The 16,744-nt window shown below is 34.9% G+C and overlaps 1 protein-coding gene across 2 annotated transcripts; it reads left to right on the top strand.

Moving 5' to 3' along the window:
* The first annotated feature begins 4,883 nt into the window (after positions 1-4,883).
* On the top strand, positions 4,884-16,507 carry LOC114162753 (bZIP transcription factor TGA10-like). Of its 2 annotated transcripts, none has more exons than XM_028046723.2 (11): positions 4,884-5,580; positions 5,663-5,766; positions 6,509-6,597; positions 12,002-12,124; positions 12,282-12,353; positions 12,458-12,517; positions 12,654-12,731; positions 12,846-12,924; positions 13,029-13,300; positions 13,802-14,041; positions 16,141-16,507. In XM_028046723.2, exons 1-11 carry the CDS (start codon positions 5,390-5,392, stop codon positions 16,288-16,290), a joined length of 1,458 nt encoding a protein of 485 aa, XP_027902524.2. In that variant the 5' UTR covers positions 4,884-5,389; the 3' UTR covers positions 16,291-16,507. The 2 variants fall into 2 exon arrangements, with proteins under 2 accessions (XP_027902524.2, XP_027902533.2); XM_028046732.2 differs by having other exon boundaries at positions 4,886-5,580; positions 5,666-5,766.
* The last annotated feature ends 237 nt before the right edge of the window (positions 16,508-16,744 follow it).

Below are 16,744 nucleotides of genomic sequence, written 5' to 3'. Positions count from 1 at the left end.
TTATTCAATTAGAGGAACATGCTTTATATTAATTCCTTGGAACGTGTTTATATTTACATTGAAAAATAAATAGTTAAAAATTTTAGTTTTGATTCAATTATTGATGAGTTTAAAAATCTGAAAGAACGAAGGACAATCCTTTGTATATGTGTGATTTCTTGTATAGGTATGGTTATACTAAATTATTTATTTACTTATATTTTTATTTTTATTGTATTAATGACAATAATTAAAATATATAAATTTTGAATTTTGAGTATATTATTTTACCTCCTCCAAAATTATTGGTCAAGGTCCGCCACTGTATACATATCAGGGAAGAAGATTAATATGATTATTTAGACTTCTCTTTGATTAAAAATATGAGATGTGACTAACAATTTTCATTAATTAAGCTTATAAGCAAGGGTGGAAACTTGGAATAGTGTTTCTTTAACTTGTACTTAGTTTTTTTGACCCAATTAAAATAAACAAGAAAAACATTAAGTTGGTGTCACTTTCAGATAGGAAATATTATTTTAACCTACGGAGAAGTTGGTGAAGCCTTTACTTGTATCACCTTAGGGACCAACTTCTTCAATAGTTATTAAATTCTGTATATAGTTTTTCTTATTATCATTATTGCAAATATATTATGCCCTATTGTATCAACCTTTTTATTGTCATTTCATTTTAATGAATTAAAACTTAATATTTTTATTAATTTTAATATATATATATATATATATATTAGTTTCTAATTTGATATATTCTATAATTTTAAAGAAAGTAATATTGAAAAATATATCGATAATATATTTATATAAAATGCTGAAAAATTTGACTGCATTATAGAATAGTATAAACCGTTATTTGTAATGAATAAATAATTTATCTTCACTTTTTTTCTTCATTTTTATATACATAACAAAATAACTTTTTTAAATATAATTAAAAACGAAATAAGAATAGATATCTGTTATACATTATTTAGATTATCTTCTCACACCTAATCCATTTTATCAACTGTTATAAACAATTTTCAATAGTGGTTATAGTTGTCTCTTTCGAAGAGGTTGGTTAAGTAGAATTTATAAAATAGTAAGTTTCATATATAATAACGATCTAGAATGTTGCTATGGCTTATTTTCTTTTAATTTTTCTGTATTTTCTTAAATGTGCTTTTGCAATTAATATCGTTTTATGTAAATATTTGACACTACTACAAAGTAATCGATTAATTATGTGTTGTGTAATAAAAAGTCATTTATATAAGTTACTTATATACACGTACCCATGAAAATACATTAATAAAAGAAAAAGGCTTTTAATACACATTTAATGTGATATTTAATAAAAGTATTTTATTTATTATCCTTTTAATTAGAAAAACTCATCATTTTGTAATCTTTGTAACAAACCTTGTTTGCATTCAACATATAACAGCACTATTCATGTCTCATAAATACATGGTGTGAACGCAATAAATATACATTATTAAATGTTTTGAATTATTTAAAACGTAAATATTAAATATTTTTGTATTTTCAATGCCATAATTTATTTGCCTGGAACAACACAAATATGTAAAAGAAAAAAAAAAGAAAAGAGAGACGTGTTTTCTTTTTGTACAAGTTTGATCTCCAGTTTGGTCCAATTGTTCAATCTATAATTATGGTTTCTTTATTTTGAAAACATTAAGTCTATCTATTACTTTTTAAGATCAATAATTTTGGTTAATCTTAAATTTTTGTATTTATTTAATTAATTTATTAACTAAATCCTAAATTTATGATTTACATATATATATATATATATATATATATATATATATATATATATATATGTTTAGTCCCAATAAAATGAATAAGGTTTAATTTCTTATGATTTTTTTAAATAACATATTGAAACTATTTTTAGTCTGTGTTATTATATGATACTTATAATTTTTATTTAGTTTTTCTGAAAGTAACTTTAGGTGCATCTTCATTAATTATCTCAAAATAATACATTCAATACATAATTAATATGCAATTAATAAAGCATATCATATACTTTTTCAACTTTACAAAACATATTTATAAGATGAGTTTTGTATCCGTTGTAAATTCATTTTATTTCTAGTTGATGTGAGATCTCCAATACACCCCTTCCTCAAATATGAAACTAAATATTAATTGATGGTCTAATATATAATACCTGATAGCTAGTAAGTGACATGATAAATCCAACAAATAATAAACAGGAAAAAGGTTGTTTGACACCGTTTGACCATTTGACAACTTGTATAAGGATAAAATAGTCTTAACAAAAGTTGACTTTTATAATTTTAGAAGAAAGAGAAAGTAAATAGTTAAGAGAGGTAGTGTCCTAATAAATATTCAAATGAATCTAATATCACATTAAAAAATACATTTAAGTCTAACTTAACCTTATATACAATCAACTTTGTAATATAATATTGCAATTACTTATATAATGTGAATTCACTTTATATCTAATCGATTTAAAATCCTTAACAATAGCACAAATACATTATTATAAAATATTTTTTTTTATTCATATCCTAAATGTGTTTTTCTATGAATATCTATGGTAGGTCATGATGTATATGATCGAAAGGATGAGATATATTGTGAATTCAACTCTTTATATTAACATTTGAGAGATATAAGATTAATTTGAAAGATTTTGAAGAAAAAATGAGAAAAATTATGGATTCAACTAACAAAAACTAACTATACTAACATTTATATTTAACTATATATGTATATAAAAAAAATCTATGTGGGTTATAATGTATATATGTTGAGAACTTGTAGTTTATATACACAGAAAACAAGATGCCATGCATAAAGGTACTTAAAAAAAATGTGTCTCCCAATTTGAACACATTAATGAATTTTGAGGGTCAATGCACGTGACTCTGAGAAAGCCATTCTTCACCCTGTGAAGTTCATAGCAATTGATAATGGCTACTCCTACTAATCAAAACATACATAAATTTAATACATATATAAGTGGGACACGTCGCTGAATCCTGCCTTCAGCATTTTGAACAGCCTTCAATGTTTGAAGTAATGACAAAAATATGTTTTAGCTAAACAAGTTTAGTGCCAAGAATTTCAAGAGCTGTTGACTTTGGTGGGGTATGTATGTATATATTTTTAGCAATCTTGATAAATAGAAAAAAAAAATCATCATATTCAAAGAAATTCAGAAAAAGACATATAAAAAATACAAACAATGATTGATTTGCCCCAATGCAACTTGATGATGGCCTTCACATAGCAGAATGATTCTCAAAGTCAATGTTTTCCCTTAATTAATTAACGTACATTTTCAATAGAGACCTTGGTATACGAACTATTTTATAGTATATATTATTTTTAGTCAATCTTTAAGAAATACTTAACTACCAACATTTTTTTATCGAATAATTGTTATAATTAGTTAGCATTGTTATTATGACTTTGTGTACATAAATAATTATCACCTGACAGCTATTTGAATCTTAGCAAATTTTAAACGAATTTTATAATTTTTTATTTATTTATAATTTTTTTCTTTTTTTGTACTGTTTCTTTAATTTACTCCTTTCGCTTGTAACACCTTTTAGGATTACATAGTTGGCTTTAATTAGACGCCATCTTTGGGTGTGGAGATATGCAAACTTGAATCATATTTTCTTGTGCCTTGAATTTGTATTTTGTGATTATTATTATTATTATTAATAAGTCAAAGTTTTATGTTTTTCCTAAGTCAATTTTGTCTATATGTTGAGAAGAACCCTGAAATAGATTACAGAAGTTTTTTTCAACCATCCGCCATTGAGATAACTTACGTCTGAAAACTCCCTTCATATGACTGTAACTATTCATTAGATGATTTTTCCAGCCTTGAAAAAAATTTACAAGATTCAACCTGTGATAAAATCATTTTCAAAATTGAGGAATACCACTATCTACTATTTCTACAACGACTTGATTAATTAAGAAGACATGTGGAAATATTATTTATTATAACTCCTTCCAAGTCATTAAGGTTAAATATTAATTACCTCTCCAAGGGATTTCAAATTATATAAAAAAAACCCCTCTATTTATAAATGTGTGATTATTAGTTATTAAATATCCATCATAATTATCTTGTTTGATTTGAAATGGGCTCCTACAAGACAAAATAAAATAAAAGATAGAGAGAAGAATATTAAAACGTATAGTCTTTGTTTTGATTATTAAAGGTTTGAAGTAAATGCTATTTGTGCTTGTAATAATATTTATAGAATTTATATTTTAGTCTCTATATATAAATATTACCCATTTTAATTATTTTCCTTTTACTTCTAATTAGTTTTAATATATATGTTAAAATTTATAAGTATTAAAATAAAATTAAATATACATACAGATCAAAACCAAATTTAAAAAATGTATTAGTAATAAAATAAGTAATTTTAAAATGTAATATATATGTTAATGTATATGAATGGAGAGAGAGAAAGGAGTAAATGTCTGAAAACAGATGTCACCATGTAAGAAAGTAAATGATAGAAAAAGAATCAATGTTTAATAAACAATAAATGGTATTTAATCAGTATTTAGTTTTTATTTTGTCCGGGTTGCTTTGGCATTAATTTTCACAATTACTTTTTTTTTTATTCTGAAATTGTATATTTAAGAAATTGTTTAAGTTCACTCGCCCTATATAAAAAGGATGTATAAATTAAAATGCGTGTGCTAAATATGTTAAAAGAAGAGAGCCGCCTGAGGGATCAACGTGTAAGCGTGTGCATGAATGTGAATTGGAAAAGTTGAACACAGAGCATGACTTTTTGGTCATTTCACTCTATAGAATAAGTAGGTTTCGCACGGAAGCTCTTAATTTTAAGGTGGTTTTACCATTCCATTTTTCAATTCAAAATTGGTTTCCTCTCCCCCATAACCAAACACAACCTAAGACATGTTTTTGTTGCAACCTCTTCTCTGGTTCTTTAAGATAGATAGATATATATAGAGAGAGGATTGAACCTGAAGAGGGTGATGCCCTGAGAGGACCGTTTAATCTGTAAAAAAAATTTGGTTTGCGGAAAGTCATCGTCTAGTTTGAAGAGAGAGAAAGTAGTGTAATAGAAAAGAGTGTTGTCTTTTTGTTAGTTTGTAACTTTGCATTCAATTCCATTCTCACTCCTCTCTATCTCTCTCTTCTGTAACTCGCTACAAGCTATTCGACTATAACCGCCTCCCTCTTTTGCTGTGGAGGAAGGGAATGATCTCAAGTGGAAGACAAAGAAGGCGGTTTCGCCATTGATGGGGCTTCCGAGAGCTACTTTAAGAGAGAACAAGAACAGGAGACAACATAAGCAACAGCAACAGCAACAACGTCAACCCTTTTAGGTTCTTCTCTTGTCATGGCTTCCAAGACCACCAACCCAACAACAAATAATCAATTGGAACCACTCCCACCACCTCAGCACCGTCACCCTCATCCTCATCATTATCAGTTACAACAACACCAACACCATCAAGTTCATGACCATCAAATTTCTTTTGGAATGATGCAATCCTCTTCTTCGTCTTCCTCTATCCCCGGAAATTACCTGTGAGTTTTTTGTTTTTTTTTTGTCTTACATTATTCTGTGTTTTTTTTTTCTTTTGTGGTTCAACGTGTGTGTTTATGTCAGCAGAGGCAAGGATTCCGGCGCTTATGACTTGGGTGAATTGGATCAAGCGTTTTTCCTCTACCTTGATGGACAAGCAGACCCATCCACTGTTCAAGACCAAAGACGTGAGCTTTCTCGTAAACTCTTTCTCACACGCACACACACATGGAAATTTCTTTCTTTGTTTTTTTTCTTAGCTTCTAACCTTCTCCAATTCAAAAGAGGGACTTTTCCCTCTCACTTTTCGTTCGTTTGTGAGATTCTCTTTGTTGGGTCACACCAAAAGCATGTTTGGCTGATTCCTATCTGCAGCAGCTTCGTACTTCCTTTGACCAAATCCTTGCAGAGAAGGGAGGGGCAGAAGATGGAGTAGATATTCCCATTTCTAAAAAAAAAAAAAAGAAAGAAAATTAGTGGAAATTGATCCTCTCTTTCTCTCTCTACATTTATTTTTTTGTTTAATTGTTTTCTTGTTTTATTCCTTGGAGGTATGAGACCATGACATGTAACAAACCGGTGTCATGATCTCCTTCAAACAGAAACACCACTTGTACTGAAAAGGAAAACGAGTAGGGTATGGGGGTTCCTTCTGCCTTTACTTTCTTTGCTCTCTTTTCTTTCTTCCTTTTTTCAGTTTGGAAATGAGAGCTACAAATGCATGTTTAATTGCCTCACACCTCTTGTCTTTTGCGATCTCTCTTATATTTTCACATTTGGGTTATCTCTTAATCATTCTGTCCCTCCAAAAAAACAGACCCTCCTTCCGTCTTTCATTTCTCTCACCTTATCTTCATCATAAACATCAACTTAGATATATTTACACATAATTGATGTTGCTCAATTTCGTACATGTATGCGATTCTGCAGAGAACTCATCATCCGGAATGAGGCCTCCGACTCTCAACATTTTTCCATCCAAGCCTATGCACGTTGAGCCATCATCATCCAAGTCCAAGGTGTAATCATTATCGATACCTCACTGTCCATTTATATTATATTATATTATATATATACATACTGCACTCTCACTCTCTCCTTCTGTTACTATTCCTTGCTGCATAAGTAAATAATAACACTATATTAATATGTTTTGTATGTGATAGAATATTAAAGGTGTATGTGAGAAGAAATAAGAACTGAGTTAGTTAGTTAGTTAGTCTGTTAGTAGGTTGTTGGGGAATGAAAGTTTGTTTTAGGAAAAGTATAAATAAGAAGGGGGGTAGTGTTGTAAAAGGGGGGGTATTCGTTTTGTTTTTGTAAGTGTAAACAGGAGTCATAACAGATCCTGTGAGGGGGGAATTGTTGTCTTTCCCTGGACGCATTCTTTGAGAGAATAATAAAAGTTTGTTTCTGTTTCTTTCTGTGTTGGTGTGAGTGAGTTCTGCCCGAGTAGCTTGGGTTTCTAGCTCTAAGAAACCTAACAATTGGTCCGACCTGCCGGATCCAAGGGCCTGTTATCATGGAGGGAAGAGTTGCTGCGTTGGAAAGGTGGACCAGCGAGAATGGGAAGATTATCTTGGAGATTCAAGAAAATCTTCACGAAATCAGAAATATGATCAAGAATAGCAAGAAATCAGAAGAAGGGTCTGAGAAGAGTTCTGAAAATGGGGAGAATTCTGTTAACAACAAGAAAGGAGTTGTAAAGATGATCAGAAAGGAGGAGTCTGATTCTGACAGTGAAGAAGAGGTCCAGAAGCAGTGGATGAAAAGGGTAGAGTTACCAACTTTTGAAGGCAGTGATCCTATGGGCTGGATTGCTAGAGCAGAAAAGTTCTTTGAGATTCAAAATATTTCTCCAAAAGAGAAATTACGATTAGCATTCATAAGTATGGAAGGAAACGCTAGTCATTGGTTTAGCTTCTGGAAAAAGAAATCCAAGAACCCATCTTGGGAGAGTTTTGTCGAAGCTTTGAATAAAAGATTTGGAGGCAAGGATAGGAGTACAGTCTTTGAGAAATTAGCATCCATAAGGCAGAATGAGGGAGTAGAAGAATATGTACAAGAATTTGAAAGATTGGTGGCTCAAATTCCAGATTTATCAGAAGAACAACTACTGGGGTATTTTTTTGCAGGATTACAAAGCCGGATCAGAAGCCAAGTAAAGCCACATGATCCAAGGGATTTAATGAGGGCAATGGAGATCTCTAGGGATGTGGAGGAGTCTCTTAATGAATCAGGGGTAGGAAGAACAAACACCTATCGGACAACATCAGCAGCAGACACCAGATTTCAGAGAGGAATGGGTGTGGTATCAAGAACTGAGACTTTTAAAGGGGCTGGAAACTCTCAGTCTTCTCCCAGCAATATGAGTACAGCAAGGAAAGAAGGAGGGGGAACCTCATCTATGGGCTCTAGGACAAGTGGAAATCCAACAACAGGAGGGAGTAAAAACAGGGCAGTCAGAAACTTGCCTTACCCAGAGTACCTAAAGAGAAGGGAAGAAGGAAGATGTTTTCATTGTGGAGGAGCTTTTGGGCCAGGCCACCGCTGCCCAGAAAAAAGCTTGAGAGTGGTGATTCTAGCAGAAGATGAGGAGAACAGTGAGGGTAGAGAGGAGGATGGAGGAGAGGAGAAAATTGGAGTGTTGGAAAACAAAAGAATGGAGCTATCTCTGTTCTCAGCAGGAGGCTTAACGCAAAATAATACCATGAAATTGCAGGGAGATATCAATGGGCGAAAGGTATTAATTTTAATTGATAGTGGGGCGAGTCATAATTTTGTTTCAGCACAATTGGTGACAGAATTGGGATTAATGGTGGAAGCTACCCCTCCTTACTGTGTCAGATTAGGGGATGGACACAAGAAGCAAACACAAGGGTGTTGCAAAGATGTAGAAGTTAATTTGGAGAATCATGTTGTTAAAGAGACATTTTTCCTGTTTGAATTAGGAGGAGTTGATGTGATTTTAGGAGTGGAATGGCTAGCATCTTTAGGAGAAGTTAAGGTAAATTGGAACACCTTAACCATGAGTTTTAATGTGGCTGGAAAAGTGGTGAACATTCGGGGGGATCCCACTCTGACAAAAAGAATTGTGACACCACAAGCCCTGTTGAAGGAAACTGAAATTGAAGCAGTCTCCTTAGTGTGGGAGTTGGGATTAATCAGTCACGAAGAGGAAGAAGGGGGGAAAGGATTGTCAGCCAAGCAGCAAGAGGAATTAGAGGAGGTTTTGCAGGAACATAAGATCATTTTCCAAGAAAAACTGGAGCTGCCACCAAGGAGGGGGATTGATCATAAAATACCTATCAAAGTAGGTGAAAACCCTGTCAATGTGAGACCATATAGGTACCCTCATCTGCTGAAATCTGAGATAGAAAAACAGGTGGAGGAAATGCTGAAATCGGGAATCATCAGGCCCAGCAATAGCCCATATTCCAGTCCAGTCATCCTAGTAAAGAAAAAAGATGGGAGTTGGAGGTTTTGCATAGACTATAGGGCCTTGAATAAGGTCACTGTGGCTGATAAATTTCCAATACCCGTGATAGAAGAGTTATTAGATGAACTACATGGTGCTACCTATTTCTCCAAAGTTGATTTGAAGGCAGGTTATCACCAAATCAGGATGTATGAAGGGGATATACAGAAAACAACTTTCCGCACACATCAGGGCCACTATGAGTTCTTGGTCATGCCCTTTGGGCTAACCAACGCGCCAGCAACCTTCCAATGTGCCATGAACACAGTTTTGCAGCCATATTTAAGGAAGTTCGTATTGGTGTTCTTTGACGACATCTTAATCTACAGCCAATCATGGGAGGATCACATGGGTCACTTAAAACAGGTGTTGCATACACTGCAGCAGCAACAGTTCTTTGCAAATAAAAAGAAGTGTGAGTTTGGGAGACAAGAGGTGAAATATTTGGGCCACGTAATATCTAAAAAAGGGGTAGAGATGGATCAAGACAAGCTGGCAACAATTCATCAGTGGCCTTTGCCAAAAAATCTTAAAGCCTTGAGGGGTTTTCTTGGGTTGACCGGGTATTATAGAAGATTCATCCGAGACTATGGAAAAGTAGCAAAACCATTAACATGTCTATTAAAGAAGGGATGTTTCTGCTGGAATGAAGAAAGCACTAAGGCTATGGAGGCTCTAAAGAAAGCTATAACAACAGCCCCTGTTCTAAAACTACCAGACTTCAGCCAACCTTTTTCCATTGAGTGTGATGCATCAGGCAGTGGGCTGGGTGCTGTACTAACACAGGACAAACGTCCTATTGCTTTCTTCAGCAAAGGCCTATCGGACACTTCCTTAACTAAGTCCATTTATGAAAAGGAGTTGATGGCTTTAGTTTTAGCCATCCAGCATTGGAGACCTTATTTATTGGGGCAAAAATTTACAGTATATACAGATCAGAGGAGTCTAAGGTATTTGTTAGAGCAGCGCATCACCACACAAAACCAGCAGAATTGGTTGGCCAAATTGATGGGATATGAATTTAATATTGTTTATAAAATTGGAGCATCCAACAAAGTAGCTGATGCCCTTTCTCGAAGGGGGGAGAATGAGGAGGATGACAAAGAATTGACTATAATGTCCATACCATTCTGGCAGGACTTCCAGAAGATATTGGCAGAAGTGGAAGAAGATGCAGAATTACAGAAGATCATAAAAGGGCTGAAAGAGAACCCTGGGAAGCAGGGGCAGTATACTTTAGAACATGGAAGACTTCATCATAAAGGCAGGCTCGTGCTATCAGCCAACTCTGCTTGGATTCCAAGACTGCTGGCTGAATACCATACCACATCTACAGGAGGTCACTCAGGGGTGTTCAGAACTTACAGGAGGATAAGCCAATCACTATACTGGATTGGAATGAAGAAGATGGTAACAGATTTTGTGGCTGCTTGTTTGGTGTGTCAACAACACAAGTACCTAGCATCTTCACCACAAGGGTTGCTACAACCTTTACCCATACCCAATGCAGTATGGGAGGACATTAGTTTGGACTTCATTGTCAGGCTACCAAAATCCAATGGGTATGATTCAGTTTTGGTGGTGGTGGATAGACTAAGTAAATATGGGCATTTCATACCAATTAAACATCCTTATTCAGCCAAGAGCATAGCAGAGGTGTTTGCCAAAGAAATAGTGAGACTACATGGGATTCCTGCATCTATTGTTAGTGACAGAGACCCTACATTTTTAAGTCTCTTCTGGAAGGAGTTATTCAGAATGCAGGGAACACAGTTAAACATGAGCACTGCGTACCATCCTGAGTCAGATGGCCAAACTGAAGTCTTAAATAGAACCTTAGAAACATATTTGAGATGCTTTAGCTCAGAACAACCCAAATCTTGGTCTCACTTTCTCTCATGGGCAGAATACTGGTATAACACCAGTTTTCACGGGGCAGCCCAAAAATCCCCTTTTGAAATAGTTTATGGCAGACCACCTCCTTCCATCAGCAGATTTATTCCAGGAGAAACCATTGTGGAAGCAGTAGCACAAGATCTCATGACCAGAGATGAAGCTTTGAGCCAACTCAAGTTCCACCTCGCAAGAGCCCAAGAGCATATGACGAAATATGCGAATAAACACAGGAAACAATCCTCCATCCAAGTAGGGGACTGGGTTTTTCTGAAAATTCGCCCCCATAGACAGGTCTCAATGGCCACCAGACTGCACCCAAAGCTATCTGCTAGATATTATGGTCCTTTTCTAGTGCTGAAACAGGTAGGTCCAGTAGCCTTTGGATTACAACTTCCAGAAACTGCCAGGATCCACCCAGTATTTCATGTTTCACAATTAAAAAAAGCAGTAGGCACTCATCAAGTTGAGAAAGACCTGCCAGAAGGTTTGCAAGGCAGGACCTCTAATTGGTTTCCAGAGAAGATATTGGATAACAGATGGGGACCTATACCAGGGAAGGAAGATGCAAGACCGCAAGTCTTAATTCAGTGGAAGGATAAAGGGGTAGAAGCAGCTACTTGGGAAGACGTCACAACTATCCAACAGCAGTTCCCTGACTTCAACCTTGAGGACAAGGTTGCTCAGCCAGAGGGGAGTAATGATAGAATATTAAAGGTGTATGTGAGAAGAAATAAGAACTGAGTTAGTTAGTTAGTTAGTCTGTTAGTAGGTTGTTGGGGAATGAAAGTTTGTTTTAGGAAAAGTATAAATAAGAAGGGGGGTAGTGTTGTAAAAGGGGGGGTATTCGTTTTGTTTTTGTAAGTGTAAACAGGAGTCATAACAGATCCTGTGAGGGGGGAATTGTTGTCTTTCCCTGGACGCATTCTTTGAGAGAATAATAAAAGTTTGTTTCTGTTTCTTTCTGTGTTGGTGTGAGTGAGTTCTGCCCGAGTAGCTTGGGTTTCTAGCTCTAAGAAACCTAACAGTATGTTTATGTTTGATTTTGATAGGCTAACTTAGAGTTAGTTTCTCCGCAAACAAGTGGTTCAAAGAGACCATCAGAGCCGTCGATGGAGTTGGCCAATCCTCGAAACGAAGCTGCTTCTGCCCCTCAACCACCCAAAGCTGTCAAGGTACGAAAATAATATATATATATAGAGTCAAATCTATCTGTTATAAATGGCTAGGATATAGAGTTTGGTAGCATCTTTGAAGCCTCAGCTTCTGACCTTGAATATAATTCTTCTTATTTAATCAAACAAAATTTAACCTATGCTTTTAACATGGCAGCGAGAGAGTAATCATCGCAAAGGTCCAACGTCGAGTTCTGAACAAGAAGGACCAAAAACACCAGATCCTAAGGTTAACTTCTTAATTTTGTTTTTCGTTGTTCCTTATCCATCCTTTTCAAGCATTTTTCAAAATACGGAAGCTATAATATATCCACTTTAAAACGTTGTGCACAGACACTGAGAAGACTTGCTCAGAATAGAGAGGCAGCTAGGAAAAGCAGGCTTAGGAAAAAGGTGAGTGATTCCCAAGGAAGATTATTTTAACTCAACTCTGTTGTTTTACACTCATTTGGTAAGATTTTCAAAGGCCCCTTAGTTCTTCTTAGTCATGTGCCATTCGGTTTGTCTTCTTTCTTTCTCTCTCTCTCAGGCATATGTTCAACAGCTAGAGTCAAGTAGGGTTAGGCTTAATCAGCTGGAACAAGAGCTACAACGTGCTAGAACTCAGGTAAGGAAGAATAAAACCACATATGCTATAACTGGCCATGACACTCCTAAAGTTTCCAACTTCAAACACCTGTGGTTTTTGCAACTTGCAAGTAATGCGTGTTTCTATTTCTAGGGCATGTTCTTGGGTGGTGGAGGTGCACTTTTGGGAGGAGAGCAAAGCCTCCCTGTCGCTATGAATACCATTACCTCGGGTCTCCATCTCTTTCCACTAACAAGATCATATCTGTGCATGCTTTATTCTCTTACATTTTCCGATGTTCTTTCTTTTCCTGATAAAGTTTAACTTAAATTTCAGAGGCTGCAATGTTTGACGTGGAATACGCAAGATGGGTTGAGGAGCACCACCGCATAGTGTGTGAGCTAAGAGCTGCAGTGCAAGAGCACCTTCCTGAGAACGAGCTTAGACTCTTTGTGGACAATTGCGTGGCGCATTATGACCAAGTAATCAACCTCAAGAGCCTCGTGGCCAAAACAGACGTGTTCCATCTGGTTTCTGGCATGTGGAAAACCCCAGCTGAACGTTGCTTCATGTGGATCGGAGGATTCAGGCCTTCCGAACTCATTAAGGTACATCAAATTATTGTAACCAAATATGTTTAACAAGTTCTATTTTTTTCAAATATTAATATATTTGTGGGAGTGTTTTTCTGATAACTTGGAAGTGTTGCGTTATACACAGTATTCATTACAAGAAGTTTGTCTTATAAATGCTTGGGTTAGCGAAAAACAAAACGTAGGGTATGAATTCAATGTCATCAATGAAAGATAAAAGGAATGATGAAGGTTTCCCGTAGTGGGTAGAATTAGGCTTCATTCTCATATATAATGTCATACCTTTAACTGCAATTCATGGTTAGAACAGGAGATGATTAAGAGATTAGATGGTAAAGAAAAAGGGAGTGGCATATATAGGTCTTTATCTCTCATTTTCTTCTTTCACCCTCGTTTCCATTTCCATCTCTTTCAATGTTCTACAGCATAAAATTGTGTCATTTTATTATATTTTTCATACATTGATGATTATAGTAATGTATGTTAAATAATATTGATTTAATTTATGTGTTTCAGATTATTCTGAGTCAAATTGAGCCTCTGACGGAGCAACAAATATTGGGTATATGTGGATTACAACAATCGACTCAAGAGGCCGAAGAGGCTCTCTCTCAAGGGCTAGAGGCTCTGAACCAATCTCTTTCGGACACCATAACTTCAGACTCTCTAAGCTATCCTCTCAATATGGCTAACTATATGGGACAAATGGCTCTGGCCATGAACAAGCTCTCAACTCTCGAAGGTTTCGTTAGACAGGTACGTTGCACCACTTTGACTTAACGTGCGTCTCCCAAATTTTTAATGTGTGGGTATATATAGTAATGTCATTCACACACTTCACAATTAATATCAATATTCTCTACAATTGACTTTTTTTAATAATGAAAGAATATATATATTTCTCGTGTTATCTCAAAGAATGTATTACTTTATTATGCGTGTCAATATCATTACTCCAAAAACATCTTCATCATGGACATTGAATTCGGCATTGGTGATTTGGTGAGGGAGTTTGGTGACCGTTTGATCTCGGTTGATTAGTTCAGTGGTCCCTACTACGACAATGTTTCCATAACGAATCTCATGGGGTTAGGTAAGAAGAAGAATGTGTTGTTCTTTGGGTAGGGAAACCTGCCCCAACCCCATAAACTACTCCTTCCATATGCATGCCTTTCTCTTGGGGTTGTTACATGGAATCTACAAACACATTATAAAATCTGCATCTTCTTTAGAGCTACATTGGGGACTAATGTTTATATCTCGAAAAGGACTCCTTTTCCTTTCGGATTTGTCTGGTACAACTACTTGGATACATTACATATATGTGTGATACCAGACACAGACTAAATAAACACACACCTTAATAAGGAAAATTACGTGCAACCAAATTGGAGTTTTGTGTGTACAAAACATCAAAAGTAGTAGGAAAACAACATCTCGATTATATAGTACTGGTCAAGATTAAATACCTAAATATAAATTTAGGTTGTTTGACATAGTTGGTACTTAACGCATATAAAAAGCATACTGCAAAGTTACCATAACAAGAACAATAAAACATATATAGCTAAAGTGCAGTAACCGTTTAAATTGTTTTGAACATTTCATTAACATTGAATGGCAATACCAAAGGTTAGTGTGTACTACTGATCATATATACACGTGAGACTAGACAGATGAGTGGTGGTCCCTCACCAATACAATTCTAATGAAAAGATATTTCTTAGCCCCATATCTGTCTGATGTCATGGTCATAAACGTTTGACATGAAGACACAACATAGACCCTTCCCCATAACTTCTTTTTTTGACTACTTCAAACAAATGGACAATGTTGAGTCTAATGTGGTGCTGTGTTCTCTGAGTGGACTTTTAGGTTTGAAACGGATGCAAAATATGGTGTAGATGAGTTTTGAATGGAATGGGACATGTGCTTCTTTTCTAAGTAGGATTAGGCATTTCATTTTGGAATTTTGTTATAATAGAATTAAGTTAATAAGGAAATCAAGAAAACATCCTAGTTGAATCAGGAGAAAAACATCAAAACAATGGGAAACAGAAATCCAGAGGAATCTTTTGGTAGATAGAGTAAGCATAATGAGTTTTGCAACAACCTTTTCTCTAATTCATATCTAAGCTCACCACTGGTAGTTTGACTACTTTTATTAACCATTCTAGACTTCTTTTTAGCCACAATGCTGACTTAAAATTACTCCTACATGGTCCAGGGTTTACTGTGATCATTATTGCTATGTTGTCGCCATTTAGGAAATCCAATCTTTGAAAATATTGTCTCTATGTTGAACAATAATAGTGAGTTAGTCAGTCACGCTCTTTGAATAAAATGCATAGACTATATACTAATTTTATAATATAGTAATGTGCTGAGTTAATTCACGATCCCGTTACAAATCTTCTACCATCTTCCATGTTGAGTGCTTTTAAGGTTAAAGGATCCATATTTTGATTAAAAGTTCCAAAGTTTGACTAGGAAAATTTCAGAAGGAGAGATTTCAATCTTATTAATGTCGGAAAGTACAAAGAGAAGACTGACACTGTTCCAGTTTCTCTTCAACCCTGTTGTGTCTATTTCTGACCATCATGATTTAATATTCTTTTCCCAGTTGAAGTTTCACGCAAAAGGTTGATTTTCTACCCACACATGCATGTGTTTACACATGCATATACACATATAATCTTATGAGCAAAATTCAAAATAGTACAAAAAAATCTAAATGCAATTCTTCAGTGTTTTGTCTCGTGAAAATTATCTCCATTTCAGTAAATGAAATCATGAATAGTTAATAAGATTAAATATTAAACAGTGATAATTAACAAGTACTTGAAACTTTGCAGGCAGATAATCTTCGGCACCAAACCATTCACCGTCTGCATCAGCTCCTAACAACGCGTCAAGCAGCAAGGTGTTTTCTGGCCATAGCCGAGTACTTCCATCGTCTTCGAGCTCTGAGTTCATTGTGGTTGGCACGCCCTCGCGTAGAATAGCAACTTCTACTTCATGCATGCGTGCCATTAGTATTCCCTACCTAGCTACCTATATATATAATATAATATAACATGCCCTTAATTTATAGCTTCTTAAATTTCCCTTTAATTATATAAATTTAAATGTTCTCTCTTTATTCTGGCAGCATTGCGCGGCACTGTAGATAGACAGATAATTATAGAATTAAATGTTAACAACTATATAGCTCTTGAGGTATTTTCTTTCTGCAAATTTCTGAAGATATGTGTAGGAAACCGTTTTCTGTGAGAGAAGAGGTTGGGGGAGAATTAATGGAGCTGATAGGCTGAGTATAATAAAGATCAAAAGAAGTTTTTTTTTTTTGTGTTTGTGTGGAAGTTTTGTTTCCTCTGATATAGAGCGTAAGATAGTTTTTTCTTAGGTTATTGCATGCATAGGCTGTTTTTGTGATTTACATTGATGAAACCATATACA

The sequence above is a fragment of the Vigna unguiculata genome, chromosome 1 (assembly GCF_037176805.1).
Source record: "Vigna unguiculata cultivar grain cowpea cultivar isolate G323 ecotype 2 chromosome 1, ASM3717680v1, whole genome shotgun sequence".
In the NCBI taxonomy this organism is placed as follows: domain Eukaryota; kingdom Viridiplantae; phylum Streptophyta; class Magnoliopsida; order Fabales; family Fabaceae; genus Vigna; species Vigna unguiculata.
This window is presented reverse-complemented; position numbering and strand designations above follow the sequence as displayed.

Excerpts from the sequence above, each read along its gene's own strand:
- LOC114162753 (XM_028046723.2), top strand. The coding sequence starts at position 5,390 with ATGGCTTCCAAGACCACCAACCCAACAACAAATAATCAATTGGAACCA. Across the intron at positions 5,581-5,662 it reads TCTATCCCCGGAAATTACCT|CAGAGGCAAGGATTCCGGCG; the intron begins GTGAGTTTTTTG and ends TGTTTATGTCAG. Across the intron at positions 12,354-12,457 it reads CAAAAACACCAGATCCTAAG|ACACTGAGAAGACTTGCTCA; the intron begins GTTAACTTCTTA and ends CGTTGTGCACAG.